Source organism: Alosa pseudoharengus, unplaced genomic scaffold (assembly GCF_046254945.1).
Source record: "Alosa pseudoharengus isolate Yale_2024_CS ecotype anadromous, Long Island Sound unplaced genomic scaffold, YU_APseudo_1.1 YU_APseudo_1.1_scf_17, whole genome shotgun sequence".
NCBI classification, from domain to species: domain Eukaryota; kingdom Metazoa; phylum Chordata; class Actinopteri; order Clupeiformes; family Clupeidae; genus Alosa; species Alosa pseudoharengus.
Genome location: NW_027468640.1, coordinates 12,305,826 through 12,333,325, shown reverse-complemented (window position 1 = coordinate 12,333,325; position 27,500 = coordinate 12,305,826). Strand labels below are relative to the sequence as shown.

General features: G+C 43.3%; 2 protein-coding genes across 3 annotated transcripts in view; both read right to left on the bottom strand.

Annotated features, from left to right (window-relative positions):
- The window catches only part of LOC143127956 (actin-binding protein WASF3), a 47,367-nt gene extending 33,458 nt beyond the window's left edge, over positions 1-13,909 (bottom strand). For both annotated transcript variants that reach the window (XM_076289641.1, XM_076289642.1), the window contains exon 1: positions 13,865-13,909. The gene's annotated coding sequence lies outside the window, so the exon portion shown is untranslated. The remainder of the gene's footprint in view (positions 1-13,864) is intronic.
- A 1,986-nt stretch (positions 13,910-15,895) lies between these two features.
- htr2cl1 (5-hydroxytryptamine (serotonin) receptor 2C, G protein-coupled-like 1) overlaps positions 15,896-27,500 on the bottom strand; it is a 21,517-nt gene continuing 9,912 nt past the window's right edge. Inside the window, exons 2-3 of the mRNA XM_076289595.1 lie at positions 19,522-19,526; positions 15,896-18,654 (exon numbers count right to left, since the gene is read on the bottom strand). Of these exons, the coding sequence (XP_076145710.1) occupies positions 17,545-18,654; positions 19,522-19,526 (1,115 nt within the window). The 3' untranslated portion in view covers positions 15,896-17,544. The remainder of the gene's footprint in view (positions 18,655-19,521; positions 19,527-27,500) is intronic.

The window sequence follows — 27,500 nt, the reverse complement described above, 5'->3', positions numbered from 1 at the left end:
AGACTGACACAAACAGATAAAAAGAGAAAAAGGGGACTCTTGACATAGATATGAATCTACAGCTTAGGAAAGGGAAACTGAAGAGGGCATGAAAGCCTTCTGACAAGTTGTTGTCCTATTTCTGACAGCTACAGAAAGCAAACTAGACAAAAAGCAGGAAAAAAAAGAAAGAGATATTGAGAGAAATAGGGAGAAACGGTTTATCAGTTTACCAGAGGTGTAACTTCCTTTTCTGTTCCACACTGGGTAGTGTCTGAACACACGCACACGCACACGCACACGCACACACACTCACACACACACACACACACACACACACTCTTCCTCTGTCATTCTCACACTCACTCCCACTCAGTCGGGGCCTCGTCACACACAATTAAATATGTTGCCCTCAGCACAATCGCACCAAGTCAACCAGCAAGCACAGACCATGTGACCAGTGCACTCGATAACCTGACTGTGCCTGGCTGTGTTTGAGTGTACGTGTGTGTGTGTGTGTGTGTACGTGTGTGTGTGTGTGTGTGTGTGTGTGTGTGTGTGTGTGTGTGTGTCTGTGCGTGCATGTGTGTGTGCATGTGTTTGTGTGCACGTGTGTGTGTGTGCATGTGTTTGTGTGCACGTGTGTGTGTGTGTGTGTGTGTGTGTTTGTGTGAGTGTCCTCGCAGTGTCAGCTCGACTCTGGCCGACCGAACCCAGCCGGACCAGTGCAGACCATTCAGTTCTGTTCTCTTCGGTTCTCTGTTCTGTTCCATTCTGTTCGCTTCTTTTCCATTCTGTCCGCTTCTGTGCTATTCCGTTCCGTTCCGTTCCGATCTGTTCTGTTCCAATGTGTTCTGTTCTGTTCCAATGTGTTCTGTTCTCCCCTCCTTTGGTCCTTTCCAGTCCACCCATTTATTCAGTTCAATTTCATTGAGTTCACGTCCATTCAGTGTGACTCAATTAAGCTCAAATTGGCTCCATTCAGAGGGGCTGAGTTTGGGTCAGGTCTTTAGTCAGTTCAAGCCCATTTGGTCAGTTCATGCCAACTCATTCCAGTGCAGGACAGTTTTATGCTTCTTTAAAAACAATCATTTGTCTCTGTTAAATGCAACTGTAATCGACTAAGGTCAGTCACGCTATTTTTATTCATGACATCTCACATGTGTTAACTACATTTCAAAACAAAATATTGACCAAAAAGTATACAATAACTAGACCTACGTTACAAAGTTTGAACGAAGTTTCTACGTTAAACGGTTGAAGCTGAATTAGATGCAGAAATTTGGTGGGAAGAAGAAGAAGAAGAAGAAGAAGAATAAGACTTCGGATAAAAGAACAGTGCATTTTCATGCACTGTAAATATTGACCAAAAAGGATACCTCACAATAACTTTTTGAGCAATTTTGCAGGGGAACTACATAACAGTTTCCATGTGTTCTGCTGATTTAAGTTCTCAAGAAGCTTGTGGTTGATGTGAGAGGTGGGGTGTGTGTGTGTGTGTGTGTGTGTGTTTGTGTGTGTGTGTGTGTGAGCAACCTACATGTTACTCATCTTGATCACAAATTACTAAATCAGCACTAGCCTGAGGATACATTCATTGTTTTGCACTTTTATGATGTCCTCATAATGGTTTTACCAAAAATATTTGGCAATATTTTTTAACTACAAAAATACACACCTATAGTATTTTGATACAAAATACCGAATTTTCGAATACCATTTTCTTCAAGCCAATAAAAAACAAATGGCAAAATACTATTTTGTATTTGAAATACATATTTTAAATATGTGTATCATAAGTACTGCGCATCCCTGCATAGGACATTATGACAAATTATTATGATGCAGAATTTTGCAAATAGGCATGGATAGGATTGTAGCACATCCGTACTGGTTAGGGGTGTTATTGTACACAAAACTCACGGTTCAGTGTGTACCTCAGTTTTTAAGTCATAGTTTGGTTAATTTTTCGGTACAGTAAGCCTGTAGGTACTGCTAACCTAAAAATCCACTGACAATATTGCTGATGTGCAACGGGAATAGTATTTTGAAAAGGTGTCAAATGTTTTTTGATGTTAATTGACAAAACTGACAAAATGGTCAACCACGTAATATATTTGTGTGGAAACTCGAATTTTAAACCTGGTCCGCAAGCAAAAAAAGCCTGCTGCTGATTACTGTTAAAGACTGCATTTTGTGCATTCGGTACACTTCTGTATTGAACCTAACGTCCTGTACCTGAACGGTTCGGTACGAATATGTGTACCTTTACACCCCATGTACTGGGGGTCATTGAGGGCAGACTGCTGAGCTGGACTGAGTAGGCAAAGAAACACCTGCCCCACACGGAGTGAGGGAGGAGAGGAGACGGCCAGGTATTAATAGAGGAGAGTCCGGCCTCAGCATCCAGGCAGAGCAGAGCAGAGCGGACACTCACAGGAGCTCACTGCCAAAGCAGCCAACTGAGATAATAAGTGCAAAAGAGGCCATTAAGCACACACACACACACACACACACACACACACACACACACACACACACACACACACACACACACACACACACACACACACACACAAACAAACCCAGACAGTTCTTTTCAGCAAGATCCAAAATTTCACAACTTGAGAGGAAGCAATTTTTGCTTTCAGCAATCTGCTGGCATAAGGCCTACCACCAAAACACTCACAACTCATCTTCCTGGATAGATTCATGGAAGCTGGATGTCATACAAAGTGCCAGTCCGGATTATGCAAAACCTTCACATAAGTGTGTTACATTTCTCCCAATGTTCAATGAAGGCAATAAACCTGCAGTTGCCACCTGTCTGTGCAAAGGAGCTGGTAGGCTATTACATTATTCTGGGCTCCATTTACTTCCTGGGGAGGAAGCTATCAAACTTCAGGGAAGATTTCTAAATCTGCCTATGCCATGGCATGGGTTATTAATCATTTCATGATAACATCCAATTTAAATTTCATTTAATTAAATCTACGCAATCAAGTTATGAAAAGGGAAGCATAGCCTTACATTCCTACACAACGGCAAATGATCCATCAGATTTAATTAAACTTTTTCAGTTCAGTGGATGACAAAATGGCAAAGTGTTGATTACTTTTCCAATTATTTTCCACATGTTGAACATAAAATTGAAAATGTGATAATAAAATATAATTTTTGTCAAGTGTGTCCACTGAATCATGTTAATGATAAAGAGTGGCATTATGCTTATCTGACAGGACAACATGTTCCATGGGGGGGGGGGGGGTCCACATTTGTCCAAATAATCCTATATGAGGGTTTCTTAAAATTACTTCTTTGCAATTCAAGGTCACTACGCTAGTTACAACCAAGTGACATTTTCACACACAACCGAAGCTAAACTAACTTTAGCTAGTCCTTTAGGGCTTCTCCATAAAGTTTTCGAACTAGCCCAATTCAAGGAAGCTAGGCTGATTACCAAATCTCTGTTTACATATTGGCTAAGAGATCTAAGTGTTGACCAGTACACAACTTCTGAACACATATGTTGATATAGAGGATTATAGTCTGTCAGTGGCTTTTAATGAGTAGTGAGACTACCAGTCTGTCTGTGGCCTGGTGAGTAGTGAGATTACCAGTCTGTCAGTGGGTTAGTGAGTAGTGAGACTACCAGTCTGTCTGTGGCCTGGTGAGTAGTGAGACTACCAGTCTGTCAGTGGGTTAGTGAGTAGTGAGACTACCAATCTGTCAGTGGGTTAGTGAGTAGCTAGACTATCAGTCTGTCTGTGTGTTAGTGAGTAGTGAGACTACCAGTCTGTCTGTGGTTTAGAGAGTAGCTAGACTACCAGTCTGTCAGTGGGTTAGTGAGTAGTGAGACTACCAGTCTGTCTGTGGTTTAGAGAGTAGCTAGACTACTAGTCTGGGGGATAGTGAGTGGCCTTCTTCAGATTTGCCTAGAGGGCGTTACAAGAGAAGAATCTGGGACACGTGTGAGATGTGAACCTATAGTCCCTAATTTGAATGACAAGTGAAGTCTTAAGTTTAATGTGTCACACACTTATTTATTTGGCATCTCTTTCTCTTGTTCCCTCTCTCTCTCTCTCTCTTTTTCCCTCTCTCTCTCTCTCTCTTTTTCCCTCTCTCTCTCTCTCTTTTTCTCTCTCTCTCTCTTTCTTTCTCTATTATGTCTATCTAGACATGCTGAATGCGTGTGCTGATTTGCTAAATGCACATCATGTGCTTTAGCCGGTATTTACATGTGGGGCCCCTATCAAAATGGACAATGGATCGAATGACCAGACTGTCCATGGTTTAACACAGGACATCAGAGTCAGTCCAGTAAAACAGACACAGCCCAGTACAGGCCATCGTTCTCTGGGAGGGTGGAGGAAGTGGGGAGGCTCCTTCAGATTTGCCCTTAGGATGTGACAGGTGAAAAATCTGGGACACGCGCGAGATATGTGTCACAGCAGCGCTGAATGTGTCGCTGTACTGCTTCAAGGCGCTCAATACCCAGAGAGGACTCACACGCACAGACAGCGCCAAGACAAATGAAAACAGGAAAGTCTTGATTTTAAGGGTCCTATCTCGCACCCGGCACATTGTGGCATGAAAGGTGCAGGGATACGTCTAATGCGGCCTAAATGCTCATACTGTAAGAGCCAAGGCTCCCATATTGTCTTGTATGACAAAACAGGTGGCTTAGCTGAGTGTAGTTTTGTAGCTGGTTCAGTGTTTCCCATACATTGACTTATTTGTTGCGGCCCACCACAACATCAACATTGACCACCACACAATGATTTTCCAGATTGTACTAAAAATTGTGCTTAAATCTAGTTAGCATCATAACCACGCCGCGCTAATTTGTTAAAAACTGTTAATTCTGCAAACCTGCCACCACAAATAGAATTCAATTCTGTGGGAAACACTGTGGTTGTACAAAAGCTCTGAGACTCTCTCAGAGCACAGCGTTCAAATTCTCCTTCAATGTCTTCACAGCGACTTCACAGATACCCATCTTTGTCATGTGAAGAGACAGTTATTTCAGCGATGATCCACTTGATGACCTCTTTTGAACAGTTATCCGTTTGTACTGCAGGAAATTCCACCATGTCTTTGAAAAGCAATTATGCTTCTCAACAGCTCAAAGACCCCATGGCAACTTGAAACACCAAGATGAGGGCATAACCCATCTTTATAGCCTTTTCAATACTCCCGCATTTTAAAGGTGCTATGTGAAGATTTTTTTCAATTTAGCTCCAAAAGTACCTAGAAATAGCCAAACAATGTCAAGAATCAATCGTTTTGACATCATGTAAAAAACGCCTATATGCCTTGTGTTGTCGACTGAAGTTACTGTAGCATGCAAACCAGGTAGCGTTGACCCAGTGCTCTTGTAAAGCCACTGTGTGCCATGTGTAGCGCTTTGCTAAATACAATGCAAGTCGATGAAAGAGTCATGAGGCTGCATTCAGGACAACACAGCTCTTTGAACTGGACCAAGTGAAGCCATAGACATGCTGCACATTATACTAACAAACCATTTGCATTGCCGCATACTCGTGGATCGTTTGTATACGAAACTTTGGCTATTTAAATGAATCTCCTGTATGTTATTGCAAAGAGTAGGGGTTTCCCCGGTGTCCTGGCTAAATTCCCACCCTGGCTCATTCAGGTGCCATTTACACGACGCCGGTTTTTGTGAAACCGGTGAGGTTTTGTTAACGGTTGCGCCTTGCGTGTACACAACGCCGGCAGTTTAGGAGACTGAAACCGATAGCTTTTGAAACCGGCTTCCGAAGTGGGAACTTTTGAAACCGCCGGCTAACTCGCCGTGTAGACGCCTGTAGGTTCGAAGCAGGCAACTTTATGACGACATAGCCCCACCTCTCAACTCAGCCACGGCACTCGACCTGACATGCTGCTTGTCAAAACAAACCAAACCATTTATTTATCATATTAAAATGTTTTTCTTTCCCCTGTCATGATTTATGTGCACAATGTAGCCTATCAGCCTTTAGTGGCTAAGTTAGAAGCACACGTTAGCTTAACTCAGTTAAACATTAGCTTACTGCATGTTAGTGTTTTCTCAGACCTAATGCAATGTGTAGGCTAAGCATTTGAAATTTCACATAGCAGTCACATACCTTGAAAATGAACTTTAAGATTAGTTTAACAGTTGAATTGAAAACCGAATTGTCTGTAGTCTCCTTATTTCATGTGACTGCTTAACCAGAGCCCTTATTAGACATTGTCTGGCTTAACAAACTGTTTCAACAATGTTTTCTTCTACGCGATTCACGCGAAATTATCGTGAAGCTTCTGCACAGCGGCGCCATCGACTGGTCTGGCATATGCACTACAGCACATTTAGCCGGTTACACCTCTGTGTGTACACGCGAGGTTTTTTCTTGCCGGTGTCGTTAAAGGTGTGAAAGAGGTAAGAGAAAATTCTCCCGGCGGTTTCGTGTAAACGGCCCCTCAATCTGGCCCCCCTAATCATCTCCCAGTGTAACTGGCTCATTCACTCCCTCACTCTCCACCTCAAGGGTGTGTGTGTGATGAGCGTTCTGGCGCAATGGCTGCCATGCATCACCCAGGTGGGTGCTACACAGTGGTGGTGGTGAGTGAGGTTCCCCCTTCACTGTAAAACGCTTTGAGTGTTGTGAAAAGAGCTGTATACATGTAATGTGTTGTTGTTGTTGTTGTTAAACATAATAATGTAAGGTGTATGCAATCCAACATCGTGGCCATTCTCTCTGGCAGTAAAGCCAAGGCAATCTTTTATGTGATTGTGCTCACTGCTTGAAGAGTGCTGAGCTATGCAAATAAAATATATTCACTCTAGTTGAAGAAAAGTCATATTTGTGACAGTGTCAGTTTTCATGCACTTTGCAGAGGGCTGCATAAAATGTGGACATTATATTACATTCAAATTGCATTGAAAGGGAAGCTACAGTGTGCAGACTTCGGTATTATACTTTTTCATATTGCACTGCCTTGGATCCAGCACATACACTTTGTGATGTGTGCAAGGCTTTGACAATTTACCTCACCATCATCTAAACATTAGCATTGCATATGCTAAACCTTAGCATTGCATAAGCTAAACCTTAGCATTGTATAAGCTAAACATTAGCATCATATAAGATAAATATTAGCATCATAAGCTAAACATTAGCATTGTATAAGCTAAGCATTGGCATCATATAAACTAAATATTAGCATCATAGGCTTAACATTAGCATCATATCAGCTAAACACTAGCTCCATGAGCTATTGATTTCATGCATGTTGCCTTCTCCATGGCTCCTAAGTCTCTACAGTCATATTCATATGCAGTCTAAAATGGTTAACTCCGCTTTGACAGAAAAGTGGCATAACATGACACTAATCTGTGATCCCCTGTCATGCTCTGATGCCTGATAATGCCATTATAACACGCCGTCATTACCGATGAGGCACGGGGGGGCGACAGACGATCGATATAGAAATATCGATAACTGCCCTGGCGGTACCCGCAGCAGCAGCAGGGAGACTATGGGCCTTGTGGGGTCATCTCCTTGACAACGGATGATTGATTGCCTGGACTGCGCAGCTCCAAATGCTGCTGAGTCAGTTTGCATGCCCTAAGGTGGGGTTAGCTGCTGACGTACGTGTGTGTGTGTGTGTGTGTGTGTGTGTGAGTGAGCGCGTAAGAGAGAGAGAGCAGGTCTGCAGCAATTAATCGATTAATTGATTAGTTGAATTAACTGAACAGAATACTTTCTGGGAACAGTTTCTCTCATACAGAGAGTAGCAGTCAAATCATTTTGATGAACAGTTGTTCCGACATTATGTAGACTGTGATGCAATGCAATAGAACATTACACAGACAACATTACACAGACAACAACCACTGTAAAAGTACAATGTAATGGATCTGTAATCTGTAATGGGAACAGCCCATCTAACACAGAGCCTTTCCACCATGTGACAGGTGTCAGACAGAAATGGTTTGTCAATGTAATAAGTTTATAATAATTAGCCTATAGTATTTTAATGATTTGGCATTTTATTGGAAGTCCCTCTGGTACTGCCAGTGTCCGCCATTAGCTAGGATGAGTTTGCTCTAAGCCCTACTGGAACGGTCAGTAGTAGCTGCAGGACTACAGTCCCACTTGAGCAGACTGTAATAGTCATGTATTTACACGCAGTAGTATAGTTCAGAGCAGACTGTAATGTTCATGTATTTACACGCAGTAGCATAGTACAGAGCAGACTGTAATAGTCATGTATTTACACGCAGTAGTACAGTACAGAGCAGACTGTAATAGTCATGTATTTACACACAGTAGTACCGTACAGAGCAGACTGTAATAGTCATGTATTTACACGTACAGTAGTAGTACCGTACAGAGCAGACTGTAATAGTCATGTATTTACACCAGTGGCGGCTGGTGGTTAAAAAAATAACGGAGGAAGGAATGTCTGCTTGATTGGCGTTAGTGGCAAATGTGAGGTTGTGATGGTGTTGGTGGCATATGTGAACAATAGAGTACGTAGGCCGCCTACCCAGACACATTTATAGCAGCAGTATGTACTATGTAGCAGGGGAGGGGGGGGGGTCTGACCTAAGGAGCTAGGCAAGCATGCAGCAGCCAGAAAAGTTGTGGGTTCAATTCTTGGCTTCCACCATTGTGCATTTGAGCAAGGCACTTAACCCCAAACAATGGGACAATGGACTTTGTAATATAATTTAAATATATAAGTCACTTTGGATAATAGTGCTAAATTAATAAATGTAAATGTAAATAAATGTAAATTTAGGTCTGGGAAGTCAGGGAAGACATGTAGGTCTAGTTATGAAATACTGTTTTCCAGATGTGAAAAATTACGGAAAGTCTGGAGGTTTTGCTCAGTGTAATATATTGGCAGAAAAGTCTATAATAATAAAAATAGACACTTGTTTTATAAAACCATGTAACTATTTACCATTAAAAATAGACCTTAAATGTGTCTTTTTGTAACATGCTATTGTTTTTAAAGCCAAATCGCTATAATTTAAAGACAGGTTGTAATAGCTAAGTGGGAATTTATGAAAGCATAACTTGGATGATTAGCCTACCAAGTGAACTGTCCACGTATGTGACAGGTCAGCAGTAGGCTATGGCTGATTGTTTTCTGTGCTAACGTTACCAGTTAGCCATTAGTAGCCTATTTGTCTGACTATGTAGCCTACACTAGCCTTACCGTCTTGTTTTGGAATATGAATTTTTGGAGCTGGTCTTCCTGCTTTGATAAACATTCATCATACATCAGTGTATTCGCAGTGTATTTGAATGTATAAAAGATTTGAGATTCCATTGTACTGTTTATTTCACGAGCAAAAAACAAGCTTTCCGTTCAACATAAGATTCGTAGACTGCAGATAACGTTATTGAACCGTTGCCGCTAAAAACACCACCCCCTATCGCAATTAAAAATTACTGTACGGAGGAGCTTCCTCCCTTGGTTCACGAGCCGCTGGGGTCCGAGGCGTTTATAATGGACTTCAATGAGGGGCTTGAGGAGGAAGCTCCTCCATACAGTAATTTTCAATAGCGATAGGGGGTGCTGTTGGCATTTTGAACTAGGGGAACGATTTTGTTCATTCAAAGTGTTAAAAATAGTAATATTAACAGTAATTTATCAGATTAGTAATTCACTTTATATATTTTTTATTTTTCTCTGAAATTTTAGGGAGGGTGTTCCTCCCTTTCCTCAATGAAGGAGCCTCCTCTGATTTACACACAGTAGTACCGTACAGAGCAGACTGTAATAGTCATGTATTTACACCAGAGGCGATTGCTCTAAGACTACAGGGGAAGCTCAGCCTCCTCTAAAATATCACGGAAAATCGCATCAAATAACACTATTACATTAGCTTCTAGCCTACTATTCCAACTACAACATGCTGCAAACATGTTCATCTTCATGGCTAGTTTGTTCAGCAATAAGGTTTTGCCGGTCTTTTATCGTGATTTCGCACCCGTAATACATTGCTGTGACGACACGATCCATCAAAAAAACATGCAAAAAACCCATAGACGCTCGGCTTCACTGGACTTTCAGAGTGGGCTGACCTCAGTGCAGAAAAGCTAGCTCTTTATTGGACAAGCGCCACAAAATCGTCATTTCCAGGGAAGCCCGGCGTCTCTGGGAGTGAATGGGACAGTGGGATGGCCTGGACGCCGAGCTTCTGTATGATGATTGGAGGAACCGTCATAGAGGCCGGACTCTTTTTGATTGACAGCATATGTCGCGATCTGACAGGAAGTGGTTCAAGTTCAAGGCAGGGATGCGTTAACGTTAGTTAGTGTTGGCAGGTGAAGTCGAGAGATAAGGCAAGTTGCAGCTCAAATTCTCATAATTTGGGAGCAATACAGTTTCTATTTGTCTTTGTAAATAGCATACTGTAAATAAAACCGTAATGTGGAGTTACAGAGTTTGTGACTTGCTTTTGTTGCAGTTGTGTATTTAGGCTAAGTTAGGTAGCGCGCTATTTAACGGTGTAGGCTACATTATGCCATGTCTGCCATGCCTACTGTTTGGGATCATTTTTGCCTTCAAAGAACAATATAGCACCTTAATAAGATTAATTTAATAATTTACCATTTTTATCAGAGCTTCCCCTGTCCCAAAGAGCAGCAATCGCCACTGATTTACACACAGTAGTACCGTACAGAGCAGACTGTAATAGTCATGTATTTACACGTACAGTAGTAGTACCGTACAGAGCAGACTGTAGCAGCTAAATGTATTTACACACAGTAGTACCGTACAGAGCAGACTGTAATAGTCATGTATTTACACACAGTACAGTACAGAGCAGACAGTAATAGTCGTGTATTTACAAGCAGTAGTACCGTACAGAGCAGACTGTAATAGTCATGTATTTACACGCAGTAGTACAGTACAGAGCAGACTGTAATAGTCATGTGTAATAGTCATGTATTTACACGCAGTAGTACAGTACAGAGCAGACTGTAATAGTCATGTATTTACACGCAGTACAGTAGAGAGCAGACTGTAATAGTCATGTATTTACACGCAGTACAGTAGAGAGCAGACTATAATAGTCATGTATTTACACACAGTAGTACAGTAGAGAGCAGACTGTAATAGTCATACACAGCAGTACAGTAGAGAGCAGAGACATGGAGTCACAGGATCACAGCACTGTGGTGGGTTTCAAAAGAGCGGCCTGCCTGCGTACACTCTGCAGTTCTTTTCTGCCCAAACAAAAGAGTTCGAAACAAAAGACCCTGCCTCGTGCCAACCAGACCCGGAGAGAGTGAGAGAACGAGGAAAAACAGCCTGCAGTGGTCTTCCAATCTAATCTAGTTTCTGTTTTTCTTTCAATTGTTTCCAGCAGTGTTCAGTTAACATTATGAAACATGCACTAAAAGCTTGCACAAGAAATACAGAGATTCAATTATGGGCAACATGGAGCAGTAACAGTAAGAGGTACATATAGTACAATAGGGACCCTTCTCTTCACTTAAATGAGAGATGCAGAAGTGGAAACTTGTTTGACCTTGTGTGACCTTTATGTCCAGGGAAGTGTGTGTCTGTCGGTGGGTGGGTGGGGGGGTAGGGGGTAATGATCCAGAAGAGACACATCTACTTTGTGCAAAAGCACTGGACCCAGTTGGAAGGGGTCAAAGTTCCGGGGTTTTGTTAGTTCCAGAACACGGATCACACAGGCAGAACACCTCTCTGGAATAGTCATCACCGAGAAGATTGATCTGACAGCTGAGCAAAACGGGGAGAACATTCTCTCATAAGGCCTAAACAGGAGTCTGTAAAAGAGCCTCACTTTTGTTCACAAGACCCCTCCACCCCTGAGTGTAGCTATTTAGCTACTGAATCATAGGCAGCTACTCAAAGACAACATTTGTTTGTTTTTTTTAAATGGTGAGCATCACAACTGTACAACAGCAACTTCACATAATTTAATAGGACAGGTGAAAGAAGATAATGCAAAACTGTACAAGGCCTGTCATTTTATTGTTGCATTTTTATTGAGTTTGAAATTGTTACCTTTCATACTATACTCTCTATAAAACTATGAAATATTCCAAAAGCCAAAGCATACAAAACTACATTTCACTAATTCTTTCAGTGACAGACAATGCTGACTGTTATGCAGAATGCTGAGTGGCTAACGCCAGATCGACACATTTGCGAGGCTATACGTGAATTGTCTCACCACTCGGAGAGAGAGAAAGGGATCATACCGGCTCCTTAATTGAGATGTCCAAAACACACCCAGGCCCTTCACACTTCACACCCCAGCTGGGCAGCGGAGCGTGGCAGTGGACGTCCGAGAGAGCCGCATGTGTCTGTCCGCCCACCCGCCAACTCAATTAGCCTTGGAGTGACATGTTAAATAACGCACTACTTCCCGGCCACTTACACCCCCCCCCCCCTCCACCCCCCCTCCACACACACAGCCATTTGTAGCCTTTTGTCAAGAGCAGGGCAGTAGGTTCAAAGGCTTAGCAAGGTCAAGGTGACTGAAGGGGTCAGTAAAATCAAATGTCTGGCCATTGATTCCATGACACTAAAACACAGCTCATCGTCTCACCTCAGGGGTTGTACACATGGCTTTTTAAATGGATCTAAATTATTTAGTGAGGGAAGGGGGCGTCTTATGGTTCTTAGAGAGCTTGGTGATGGTAGTGTATGTGTGTGTGTGTGTGTGTGTGTGTATGTGTGGGGTGGGGGCATTTGGCAAAGGCAGTGTTGTTTTGGAGTGGGTCCTGCCCGGCCCCTTTGTTTTGGTGGGTCTTTGTTGTGCTTAGAGGTTTGGGGTGAGTGGTGGTCCACACACGAGGTTGCCTTCAGGGGCCTTTGTTTTGATGGGTCTTTGTTGTGCTTAGAGGTTTGGGGTGAGTGGTGCTCCACACACGAGGTTGCCTTCAGGGGGTGGGCGGTGTTTAACCCCCCCTAACTCGCACACCCCCTCCATTTGATGAACAGGTCTGCATCATGAGTGTACAAAACATGGGCACTCTTATTCGTTTGATAATTGTAATAATAACAATAATAAATGCATTTGGATAAGGATAAAATCAGTAATGTGATTACTGTATTGCGATAACGGCAATAGTTTTCATCTGTATTCAATAAAGACTACAAGGAAGCAAAATACAGAAAATCAACATTGTAGGCCATTATACACACCACTATATTGCGTTATTAGCACCGAATTTGGAATTAGACCGAGTGTACAAATATGGCCTAAACAACAAACAAAATACGGTTTAATTAGAAGTCACTTGATTTCCTGAATGTCAGCGGTAAAATGCTCAACCTGTTACAATCAACAACAGTGTGCCACAATAACAAGAGTAAACAAACGCTGAACTTGGGCACGAGGGTAGGCCCGAGCCTGAAAGCGCTTTTCCATTCGCGCATCCGCGAGAACACTCGCCTGCTCGCTCTCCCGCGGCCACCAGTCACGGGGTGCCTTGTTTGCAAGGCTTGTCAAAGCGTACCCCGCCCGTGATACAAGTCAAATGAGAATAATACCCGCGCTGACAAATCATATAATCTCTCGGTAACATTGACCCATACCTCACAAATGCGATCATGAACTTGCTACACACACAGACACACACACACACACACACAGACACACAACACCCGTTCACTCGCTTATGAAGATAGAAATGTCATTCCACTCAAATACGCAATGACGCTTTCCCCCCCAGAACCAATGTACATTATAGATACACGGTGCTTGTGTGTTGTCAACGTGTTGTCTTGTAGCTTTACTACAAAGGCAAGAAGTGCGAACAATATATATTGCTATCCGCTTGGTTGTTTAGCTGCCTGCAAGCACCGATGATCAGATTATAGAGCGATTTGGGCTTACCTGTATTTGCAGACGTAGACGCCTCCTCCTATCTTCTCTTTTGCGGCCGAGTGTTTTTTGAGTTGAGTTTACATATCTATGCCTCCCAATACTGTGGGGACGCGTTGGGTTAGCATCAACTAATGAGGATCACATGCACCAGGGCTGCCGCCGAAATCCAGAAATCTGTGTCCGCTGGATGCCTGGATGCATGTGTGTTTCCTTGGTAGCATCGACTCTCCAGCGCGAGAGAGGGGGGGAGAGAGCTGCAACAACGCAGCGTATTGCGCAGGCGCGGTTGTAGGCTACATGTACATCCCCGACCACTGCCCCACCGAGAGAGCAAACACGCGCAGCAGCAGCAGCGGCAGCGTGCTGAAAAGATGGGAAAATGCTCAGAAACTGGGTCGAGGACAAGGACGGTTCCGCGACATTCCTAAAGTATAGCCTACCAAGCACGGACAAAGCCATGCACATCAGAGTCCTTGGTTAGATATTATGAAACGTCTGTGCCGTCTATTGGCCGCATTGTTTTCCTAGAATACCTCCATGTTTTATCTACAGTACCGCTACTCTTGCGCCCTCTGGGAAAAGGGGAACTCCATACCGTTAGCCCAGCACCCCTTATATCAACTATCTATAATAAACTTCCTTACAATTGCAGTAGTATCTCGTGTATATTTGTGATTTTGTGAGATGTGCAACAGCCAAAGTAGTGAGAATGTGATTCAGAGGGGTTTCTTTTCGGCAGCCCATTTCATCTGATGATGCTGGCGCTCTATTTGTGATCAGTGATGCAGATCACTCTATTTGAAAGCGTGTTATCAGGTCTCGTGTTATCAGGTAAGCGAAAAACTCAGTGTAGCGGAAAGTCACTTCTCTGCCATTGCAAATTTATCTCAAGTATAAAAGGCATTTTGTGAAAGGTAAAACAGCCTGTAGTTTTTGTTCTCTAAAAATTGTAAGTAGTACAGGAAAAAACGTGATAAACTATTCTGCATGATACAATATGCATAAAAATGTAAGTAGGCCTAGGCCTAGTTCAGGGTAAACGATCATATCAACGATATGAATGAACAATGAGGAAAATAGCCTACTTATCAAAAAGTCATCGTTTTCGGAATAATGCTATGAAAGAACGAGACACATTGTATTTTCAGAATATCTCCTGCATAATTTTGCTTTCAGTTCAAATGTAGCCTATATTTATACTACATAGTAGGCCTAACCTCCACCACCATGCATCTCCAGGTTGCATGCACTTAACGTCTCTTTCCCCATTCGTTTTCACAACCGTTACAGCTAATGAAAAGGGCGAGAATCATGCGGCGGACAGAATCGATGGCCCACTTGAAAATGGCAATAACCACTATTCATCTGTTTTCTACATATTGGCCAAAAGATGGCAGTGTAGGACAGTGTTTCGCAAACCCGCTTTAGTGTTTCGACTCATGTCATTGTAGCCAACCCACCTGTTTAACGTGTCGTGAATTACTTTTCGGTACAGCTCACTACAAATAAACTGTAGCCTACACAGGTAAAAAAATACTTAGGCTGAATAGGCTATAAACTTCATCAACTAAACTAGAGATAGCGAGTTATGGATTGAAACACTGGTTATAAAAGAAAAGGAGGTTTTGCCCTATGACATGCACTCTCAAACGTTTATGTCACTATGTTTAAGGATATTCTTCAAGCACAAAATAATTACACGGAATTTAATCGTTAAGTTCTCAAGAAACAGCCACGAGGATATGGAGTGCGAACTTGCAATCGTGTAAAGTTGGTGGAGAAATGTCCACCCTCCTCTCTGTCACAGGGTAAAGGGCGTGGGTTCGAGAGTGAGAGAGAATGTCCTGATTGGATCAGGGGAGCAGACACGTATATCTTGCGCTGTCCTTGGTACTGAAATCAGCAGCCTGCCGTCCACAGACAAACACCCACAACAACACTTTACAACATTCCGGGCGTAAAAATGATATTTGGCCCAATTGTAATGATGCACACACAAGGACGTTTTAATAAATAAATAGCAGCATCACAACAATGAGATATTCGAGTAGCCTAAACAAAGTAGGTGTGTCAGACAAACACGCACAGGTATAAAAATTGCATTTTAGACAAGATATACAGACATGTTGCTAACTCTACACACAGATATTTACGTTATAACATTGACTGCATGGTATACTGCAATGAGTTTGTCTGAAAAATAACAATACAAATTTGTTCAACACCTGTCTTTTGGTTGTCTATGGCCAACACACGTCTCCCTTACAAGGGTTGTCTACTCCACGATATTGCCACGACCAAAACAGAAAAGGAAAGAAAAGAAAAATAGAGCTCTACATTCATAACGTGCAATTCATCTGGTCTGTGTTCATTTCTGATGTATAATTCAATGGCTAACGTTGATTCAAAGAGCTTTGAAATGTCCACCACGCCTCTGTTTGGACTCGACTTCGCCGTGTCCCCCACCCGCTGCGATCTAAGCGCAGGGAGTTCTTAACGTCAGTATCACACCACATTCCATAAGATTAGCCGTGCTACACTTTGATCTGCCGCTGAATGCTAAGAGGAATCAAAGTTTGAATTACATTCCGTTATGCGTCTCTGCCGGTTACTTTTAATGCCAATGCCAGTCAAGCCCGTAGACACAGGATAAGAGCCAGCATGAAGCTCCCTTTCATCTGAATTCATTTTAACGTTGGTACACATTGTAGTGGCACACACTACTTTTTGTAAGTGTAATTTGAACGTGTTTACATCATGAATAACGTTTCTACTTTCAAGATTTCGAAGATGGCCAGAAGGAAGCAGAGCATGCTAAGTTGTTGACCATCTTGCAGCGAAGTAGGCTTATGGTCTGATGGTATAGTGTTCAATGGATGATGCGTCTATTTGAACGTCAGCCTGGGATGGTTCAATTGGATAAATATAATATATGTCTAATCAAGTTTACAAAAAGCCTGGTCATAATGGACGTTTAGTTTAGTTAATAGAAAATACTGACACATTGGTCATTACTTATGTCCCAGAACGGGGAATTGCTTGAAAATAAAATGTATCTTTATATTGAAAATGCGAGTGTTGCTGGCTTCAGTTGAATAAGTAGGCATTCATTACTAATTTGATCAACAGTTGTTCATTTAGTATTTTTTTAAGTTCACTTCCAAAATCAGCCACCAGATGGCTGTTTGACTCCATTCAAATTCGTTGCCTTCTATACGCAACATCTCCAATGAAAGAAAAATAAAATCAATACAAACGTTTTCGAGTCATGCATCATCACTTCAATTCACATACATTTTTTGCATGTAAAACATGAACTTGTGGTCACTGAAACAAGTGCCAGTTTGTCTTGCTAAAAGCCTCAACATAAATATGCTGATTTGTTATAAAGAATATTCACAAAGGAGGTATGAGAGTTAGTGAATTTAGTACATCTGTTCGTCCCTGATGCATGAAATGAGAACACCTGTCTGTCTGTGTCTTTGTCTGTGTCTGTGTCGTTTAATGTGTGGTCCGTCTACAGACTGGTTCCACTCAGAAGCAGCCAGCGTCCCCTGTATTAGAGGCTGCCAGCATGTACACTCATATCCTGAAGCCTGTGTGTGGAATTATGGGAATCTGCTTCATTGCCATGGAATCCCACAATGCTGTTCCTGCACCTCACTGCAAAAAAAGCCCAAACCAACCAATCAGACGCTGCTGGTGTCCTGTCTGGGGGCGTGGCAGCTGTTGACGGACAGCTGGGAGAGCGGCCCGACCTTGAGCCCCGTCTCCACGCCATCATCGTCCGTGCGGCCCAGCTCCAGGTTCCGGAGTGCGCTCCCGTCGCCGTTTTTACAGTTGCTGTTACGGTCCACCGCGGTCCCCACCCCCGCCCCCTCCCCCCCCCCGGCGTGTCCCTTGGCGAGGAGCACGGGCGTGACGGCGTGCGAGGAGGGCGGGCACGGCACCACGTGCAGCGGCACGGGCTTGAGCAGGGCTCCGCCGCCGTTGGCCCCCGAGGGCCGGTAGCGGCAGCGCAGGTAGCGCGAGAAGGCGCGGCGGTACGTCTTGTTGAAGAGCGTGTAGACGAGCGGGTTGACGCCGGACGAGATGTAGCCCACCCACACGAAGACCTTGAGCAGCTCCTCCAGCAGCTGGCGGCTGCACGACTGGTGGCAGAGGACGAAGAGCACGTTGGTGACAAAGAACGGGCACCACATGACCAGGAAGAGGAAGAAGACCACGCCCAGGACCTTGGAGGCGCGGCGCTCGTTCTTGATGGCCTGCATCATGCCCCGGCGACCGCCGCCGCCGCTGCTGCCGTGGCTACCGCCGCCGGCTGAGTCGCGTCCGGCGGCCGGCGAGTTGAGCTGCGAGGGCGCCTCAGAGCTGGGGATGATGGAGATGGTGTCCGAGCACGGCGTGGTGGTGCTCGGCCCCGACGACACCGCCCCCCGCAGGCAGTTGAGGCTACTGCGTCGCGACGGAGCCACGGAGGACGCCGCCGACTTGGACACCGACGGCAGCGACGTGGCCGAGCCAGGCGGTGGCCCCGACGATGTCGTCGACGGTGGGTTCAAGGGCTGCTGGGAGGAGGACGTCTTGCCCTCGTAGAGGAAGACGGTGGCCTGCCGCTGCAACACCTGGATGGTTAGGCAGTAGGTGACCACCATGATGACCAGCGGGATGAAGAAGGCCACGAAGGAGCCCACCAACATGAAGCGCTCCTCGTTCATCACACAGCTGCCGTTGACAAACACCTTGTCCTGGTTGTGCAGACCGATCACCGGGATGGGCATGGAGATGCCTGGACGAGAGAGGAGAGGAGACGAGAGGAGGATCAGAGAGGAGAAAAGAGAAAGGAGAGGAGAAGAGAGGATGAGAGGAAAGGGGAAGAGAGGACAAGAGAGAGAGGAGGAGAGGAGAAGAGAGGATGGGAGAGATGAGGAGAAAGGACAAGAGATAGGAGGAGAGAAGAGAGGAGGAGAAAGGACAAGACAGGAGGAGAGGAGAAGAGAGGATGAGAGAGAGGTAGAGAGGAGAAAGGACAAGAGAGAGGAGGAGAGGAGAGGACAAGAGAGAGGAGGAGAGGAGAGGACAAGAGAGAGTAAGTTGGACATTTCTGAGTGATTTCAGCACAGGGGGATAACTAAAGCAAAACAAGGCAAGGTCAGAAACAGTGTGACATGCAGTGAGGGACATTCAATTCTTCATTTTCTTATGGGATTGTTGCCATCTTAGGGCCTGCAGAGGAGAGGGGAGGAAAGGAGAGGAGATGAGGGAGGAAAGGAGAGGAGATGAGGGAGGAAAGGAGAGGGGAGGAAAGGAGAGGAGATGAGGGAGGAAAGGAGAGGAGATGAGGGAGGAAAGGAGAGGAGATGAGGGAGGAAAGGAGAGGGGAGGAAAGAAGAGGAGATGAGGGAATAAGAGAAGAGAAGAGAAGTTAAAGGACCAGTATGTAGGAAATAATGGAAAATAAATTGTAACGAGAGTAAAGAAACACGATGAATTGAAGTAATTGCTTATTTGACAACATTATTATAACCCGTAAAAAAATGAGTTATGGGGCGGAATCTCTTGGAATTTTCAGCATCTCAGAAAAGGCTCTCGTCTAGGTAGTCTTGAGAACGTTCACCAGTGTTTTGATTTTGGCCTACAGAACGTTCGGTAACAATCCTACAAACCGGTCCTATAAGAGAAGAGAGCAGAGGACAAGAGAGGAGAGGAGGGGGTGAGGAGAAGAGGCAGGAGAGGAGAGGCAAAACAATTTGAGACTCAGACATGAATTTTTTCCATGTGTTCTTTCTCAAGGGAAGTGTCATTAGGATGGAGGAACTTAAGATGATTCCTGGAAAGAGAATTAGTCAGGGATTTGCAGGAAGAATGGTAGGAGACATTCAAGGACTAAAAAGATTCAAGGTAAGGATATTCTCAAAAGGAACAAACTAATAAAAACTGAAGACTTTCGTTCCCTTAGGGGAGGGGGATTCCTGGAAGAAGAGGCCATCGGAGATTTGGTGAAGGCCTTTTTCAAAGTGTTTTTACAAAGGGGAAATAATAAAGGTGCACAATGGGACTGCAGAGCATGGGATTAAAGGTTTAGTCCATGACTCAGGTGGGCTCCCAAAGCACAGAGCTAATTGGCTAGAAAAGTGTATGGCTCAGTCGGAGTCGCTTTGTTTGTTTCTTGTTTAGAAGAGCAATGGCTATGTACAAACACTTGTTTATTATTATTAAAAGCACACAAATGGAACAGGCAGCTAGGGATAGAGGACAGTAAGGAGCAATTTGTTGAAACATTTTTGGTCAAGGAAAAGGAACCTAAGCTGCTCTCTCAAGGCAGTAGGCATAATGCTTGAACATATGCTGAGGTTATGCAATAAAGAAGACCAATGGATCATTAACATAGCCTGTGAGATCTTTCCTATCTTTGAGTTTTTCCATGCCATCTGCCTTTCATTAATACTTCTCATTATTTCGACACCTCTATGCAGCCATTTGGTCCTCACTCTTTCACCGGATTCTTCTGCTTGTCAGCGCACTGCACAGTACAATACCATTTAAATCTTCTGAATGAAAATTTGAATTTGGTGAAACTCTTCTTGTTACCCAGCCCAATTGCAAGTGTTGCAGAAGAGAGCGGTCGGCTTAGCTTCAAATGATTCCTCTGAAAGAATCTGAAAGGTTATTGCTTTATGCAACAGCAAAGCCAGCACAATAAAACAAGTCAGTGGAGGATGCTTGGCGTTCCATACTTTGATCATATTAGTACATGCATTACAGTATACCATCCCTTTTTCTTACATCATACACACTTTAAAGACACACAACACACTCACAACCAGAGGATGTGCCAAGTTGCCAGAATAACAAACAGCCATGTAATCAAAAAACAATTTTCTGCACACTTGGCACACTTTTCAATTAAAGTTTGACATGCTTTTCGTTAGACGACGATTGCACGGATCTAATCTTACATGACTCATTCATTCATTCATTCATTTATTCATTCATTCATTTATTCATCCATCCATGCATTCATTCATTTGCTCATTAACTTGCTCATCCATCCATCCATCCATCCATCCATTCATTTATTCATTCATTATTTTCTCCATCACATGTCATTACTTACCCACCCCCTGATATTGCACAGCCCTTGTTAGACTGCCATTACACCATCACACACAGTGTTATAAAGGCATTACAAGATGTGTGCTTATATAATTGTGAGCCTAGTTTTATGTAAGTACAGACCATCAAGCGGTGTCCTGTTACACAATGTACGTATAACACAGTGATTAGTGACATGCACTGTAAAACAGGCTGTGTACAAGGCCGAGTGGTCCAATGTTGCGGCCTGCTTTAAAATGTAAAAGAATGAGACTCGTAAAAACATAAATGCATCAAGGCCAAAGTAACAGCCTAACACACACCTCTGCAGGATCAGAAGTCTTATTTCAAAGCATAAACACAGCAATATCATAACAATGCAGAGAAGATACTTTTTGTTGCTAAACATTCACTTGAATATCCTGTGATTTTTGTAAATAGGATTCACCAAATACTGAATATTATCTTTTCAATCGGATCGGCCAGAGTCTGTGCACTAGATCTGGAGGCTGGGGGGTTGGGGGGTTTGGAATCCAGCCTTGGGTATTAAAAATTGCTGAGGGGGAAATGGAACACGGTAGATTAGGACAGTCTTATGGAATGCAGCATCACAACAGCAGACAGAGCACATCTGCCAACGGTAGACGACTTGATTGGCACAGGGTACGAGAAATATAAAATTATAAAATGCCAACGGTAGACGACTTGATTGGCACAGGGTACGAGAAATATAAAATTATAAAAATGCAATGCGTACTCAAGAGCTGGGTGAAAACAGGAAGACAAAAAAAAAGAGAGGAAAAAGAACAAAAAATATATACATACAGAGGGTGCACTATCATAGTAGGTTAACATGTGCTTGTGAGTGAGTGTAAGGTAAGTCATCTCATGGCATGCAAAGGTGTTTCGTAAAACACACAAGTGAATGGAGCAGCCGCCACCCCTCAGTGAATACAGTCACAAAGTCTCAAACTGCAGTTATCTTTGACCATATCACACACTTAAAGGAGAAATCTGGCCAGTTTTCACATAGATCTCCGCTTTCACAAGGTCACCGAGTACCGTTTGGTACGAAAAGAACTACACTCTGGGGGCAGCTACAGTGCTACAGTCAGCAGCTACAGTGCTACACTCTGGGGGCATGTCTGTGAGCTCCCATGTACATGCCCCCAGAATGTAGTGCTGTAGAGGCCTGTATAGAGGCCTGGCTGCGTTAGCTGCTGACTGTAGCAACTCCAGCCAGGTAAATCTGATTGATTTTTTTGTTCTTTTCATACCGACGGTACTCGGTGACCTCAAGAAAACGGAGAGCTGATTTTTATTTCTTTCAGTACTCGGCGACCGAAACTGTAGCCGAAGAGCTATGTGAAAACTTGCCGTATTTCTCCTTTTATCATCTGGACACACGGTTTATAACGATAATAACCAAGTGTGTTCCAGACGTCACACTGTGGAGAGAAAAAAGAGAAAAAAACATCAACAGAGAGGCCACAAGAGATAAGAGGAGGAAGAGAATTATGAGATAAACAAGAGGAGGTAAACAGCAAGTAGACAAAGAAGGGGAAGAAGAGGGGGAGGGAAAGAAAGAGAAAACGGAGAGGAAGAAGAGGAGATGTGAAAGGGGGAGGAGAAGGGAGGGGAGGGGAAGTGCTCGGCGGCGTTGCGGTCGGTTCTGGAGGCGGAGGAAAGGGGATATGATAATGGCTTCCTTCTGTCATTTTGCATTTCGCTTCCTCTTCAGGTGGTGGTGCCATGACTAATCCCCCCACTGGCTGGCTAAGAGTGATGGAAGTGTCAATGTGTGTGTGTGTGTGTGTGTGTGTGTGTGTTCATATGAAGAGACTAGTTATACATGTAGGTGTTGTGTGTGGTGTTTATGTGTGTCAAGGCCTTTAGAAGTATGTGGGTTGCTGTGGATGGAAATCTTTTTCATGAAGGACTATGTTTTTGTTCCTGCACAAATATGTGTGTAGGTGTCTCATGTATAATTATGCGGGAAGGCTTGAGAAGAGACATTCATCAAACTGACAAAGTATAAATGCAGTAATGTGGTAATGAAGTGCAGGTAAATGAAGATCCAAAAGAATAAAGTAAACGGGCACAAATATAGAAGGTAATAACAGTAAAAGTAAAAAGAAAGGGTGGAATGATGGATCACGAGAGGATGCTAATGACAGCAACAGGATGGCACGACGTAGAGAGAGAGATAGAGAGAGAGAGAGAGAGAGAGAGAGAGAGAGAGAGAGAGAGAGAAAGAGAGAGAGAAGATCTTAAAAGTTGTATCAGCGATTTCAGGCCCAAAAAAGGCCCAAACATAAATGATCACATTCATCTAATCTTTCTTAACGATCCGCTAGCTGCCTGCCCCATAAGCAGGCCGTCAAAAAACGCGTCTCTGTAGGCAGCCTAGGCTCCGAGATCTGTACACAAAAACAATTGCTACCAACAAGGGTTGGCAACCCACTCAAAGGCAAAATAAAGTGTTTCAACCAATAACTGACGAGATGCGCGTTTAGGAGAGTTTCAATTGCACGGGAGGGAGGGGGAGGGAGTAACGAGCTAGCTCTCTCTTTTGTTTGAACATCAACAGAAGTGACGTATCCCCGCTATCGCTCATACAACCTTTAAGTGAAGAGAAAAAGCAGAAGATTGTGTGCACTGATTACGTAATAAGCGGAAAGTTTACTATATTTCATGTAAAATTAAACAGGAGAGTTGTGCAGAGAGTGTTCTCTAACACATAAACATCTGCCCCTGAGAGAGAAAACAAAGGTTAGAGATAGACATAGCGAGCGAGAGCAACCTCCTTAATGGGAGTGTAGCATATGTCCTATCTCTTCTACTGTGTGTCTCTGTATATACCAGTATGGTGGTCTCCTTTTCCTCTCTCTTATCAAGCACTGTTACTCTGCCAAGTGATGCTTTAGATAAACATGTGCATTTGAACTGAGAAGCGTCGAATGACATCAAACAGAATAGAACAGATAGAATAGAATAGAATAGAATAGATTGTAATGGAATAGAATAGAATACAATATAATAGAATGGAATATAATAAAATAGAACATAATATAATAGAATTGGAATGGAATGGGATAGAATAGAATAGAATAGAATAGAATAGAATTGAATAGAATTGATCAAATTGAATAGAACATATAGAATATAATAGAATAGAATTTGATCTGATTTGTTCTGAGGGGTGTCATACAAGTAAACTCTTCAGACCTCAGTACAGGGATAACTACACAAGTGAAGAGAAGAGAATGGAATAGAATAGATCAAATTGAACACTCCTCAGCGGTGGAGAGTGTCCTGACAAGTAGCATCATCACTTGGTATGAGAAGCACAGTACAGCCCGTGACTGCAATGCCTTACAGATAGTGGTGCGATCTGCCAAACGCACCATCAGAGCACCTCTCCCTCCCTACAAGAAAAGACTATGTACCAAGGCCCAAAGTATCTTCTCGTCACATCCTGATCATGGACTTTTCAAAACACTGAGGTCAGGCAAACGTCTCTGCTGCTACAAGACCAGAACAGAGAGACTGAGGAGGAGCTTCTATCCTCAAGCAAACCCACACAAGACTATGTGTGTGTTCGAAACGGGTAAAGTTGCTGCCTTTTAAGATATCTAACTGGGGAGCAAGGCAGCAAGTGCGGTTCGAAACCGAAAAAACAAATTCTGCTGCCTTTTTAGATATCTTCGATGCACACTTCATGCTCCCTCCTACCCATAATCCCTTGCGGCAACGTCTGAAACAGCTGTGAAAGGTAAACAAACATGGCGGATGACATCGGTAATGGCTGCTGAATCTGTTTAAAATGTCATTTGTGTGACCTTATTTTGCTTAGATTTGTAGATTACAGATTAGAAATAAACAATTTACTATCTGATTATGCCATTGTTGTAACCATTAATAGCGTCTGGTCTGATATATCTGCCGGCCGTAAAACTAATTTATACCGTTAGCCTGCTAGCTTACGTAAGCTAATTTAGTTTAACTTTAGGCCTTTGCTAACGTCATACCGTAGTGTCAACCAAAGATTCTAGAGTGCTATGCTCATTTTTAAAAGATGCATTTAATGTCTAGTGAGACAGCTCTCTATGTAGGGAGGGAGGCAGTAGGCAGCTGTCTCCCGTTTCGAACACACCCTATATCAACTTTTTTATTTTTTACATGGACTGTACACACACTGCACTTTTTATTCTCTCTTGCTATTTATTAAAAATATTTCTTGATCTTTCTTTCTTCACACTTGCACAGAAAAAGCTGAACACCAAATGAAATTTCACTATGCTTTACGTTAGTATGACGATGTATGTGACAAATAAACCTCCTTGTATCCTTGTGTCCTTGTATCCTTGAATAGAACAGATAGAATAGAATTTGATCTGATTTGTTCTGAGGGGTGTCATACAAGTAAACTAGGGCTGGGACAACGCGTCGACGTAATCGATTACTTCGGCGCAAAAAATACGTCGACGCAAAATATGCGCGTCGATTTGTCAGACCCAAAACGTGTGCTGACAAATATTTTGAATTTTACACCTTCAGTGTTTCCCATACGTTGACTAATCGGTGGTGGGGCGCCACGAACTCAAAACCGGTCGTCACACATTGATGTTCAGATGTTGTACTATTTAAATTAAAAATAAGATAAAATCCTTTCATTGAGCTGCACTTTTTACGCACGCAGCCTTTCCCTGCCCCGCCCCCGCTCTCTCATAACGAGCCTGCAAAACACTTTTCCATTTACATTGGGATTTTGCAAACATTCAGAGTCAATAAAATGAGCCCTACATGAGTAACGAAATTGACAAGCAGATGTAAGTAAGCATGCTAAACTGGACATCCGAACAGTATTCTAACGTTAGCTTTGAGATACTGCTTGATTGCATAACTTAGCCTACATTGAGGAGACCAAACTAAGTTATGTTGTGATGAGACCTTAGCAGAGTTAACTTGACTGCAGCAGTTTTGAACAAATTTGCACAGCATGGTCATGATGCTAAGCGGATTTAATAGCAATTTAGCCAGCCGTGTTCTATGCAATGCTTCTACGTGGCAACAACAATCCTTCAACAATCGTGAATATTTTGTGTTAAATGCACATGCAGAGGAGGGGCAGCAAGACTCAAAAGTGATTGTCCCAAGGAGAAGTAGGCTATGAACCGTTATTTGAACTAACTACGTTATGAATTGCATTCACACATCAGCAGCTTTTTAATGTTGTTAATGTTAATTGCAGGGATTCCCTCACGAACGTCGTCTTAAAGTGACAGGCACTCAATTAGACCTACTGAACTGAACTGAATGCTACCTCTGACTAAGAATGCATTACTTTGCTAGCCTAGAAATCTAGACGCACCCTAGCGGCGGCAAATTAATTTGCTCAGCTTGTACGTCTAGTATCGAACCATAGGAATTTCTATTGGCTTAACACCGTGGATGACGGCCAATCACAGCGCTCTATTTCGTTAGAGAGTCTTAAGGCGGGCTTAACTGGATAACGACATCCTGCGACGGTGAACAACAAGGAAGGTGGCTATGGCAAACGAAGAGCGGTTGTTTGAATCGGCGTTGGCGTCAACTTTGGAGGAGTTGGACTTGTGCTTTTCTTTGAAAGTAGATCAACACAATGCACTTAAGTCATTCCTTTCGAAGAAGGATGTATTTGCCGTTTTGCCGACCGGATACGGATATGGTCGTAGCGCTGGCCTATTGCATGCCTAGGCAGTTTGAAAGACAATTCTCTGCCCGCCCCTTGGATTAAGCAAGGTGAATGATTCGATGCCAGACTATACATGTCAATGATATAGGATGGCCCCGCCAGGCTATTACTTTGCACTTGTATAGTATTTTATTTTGGAATCTTAAGAGCAATAAACATATATTCCAATGTTAAGGAATTCATATTTTTTTCATTCAGATATGTAAATCAACATGTATAAGTTGCTATTAGTCAATTAAAGGGGAGATAATCGATAATCGAATCGAATCGGACTGAAAAAATGAATCGTTAGATTAATCGATGCATCGAAAAAATAATCGCTAGATTAACCGTTTAAAAAATAATCGTTTATCCCAGCCCTAAAGTAAACTCTTCAGACCTCAGTACAGGGATAACTACACAAGTGAAGGCCCCACAAGGCACGGTGCCATTAAACGTTCCCAAGCTACTGATCTCTCCGCTCTTTGTACTTGTGCCTGCTTCAGCCTACTTCTTTGGCAGGATTAGATGGAGCCTTGGGACCCTTGATCCCCCCCAGGGGTGCCAAGATCCTGACATGGCAGCTGTAACAACCAGCACTGAATTCCACTAGATTTCCCATCTAAGTCCACCCTACTCCATGACACTGGAGGGATGCTGGGTGCTGCTTTGTCAAGCGAGTGGATGTGACAGATGGAACTTTGACACAGATACGGAGCAAAAGTCATCTGCTCTGCGGGACTAAAGGGTTTAAAAGGGCCCACACACAGTAATGAATTAGAGTGCATATTATCTAAAACACCAGAAGCAACTTTAGCATTTCTGAGCCAAGAA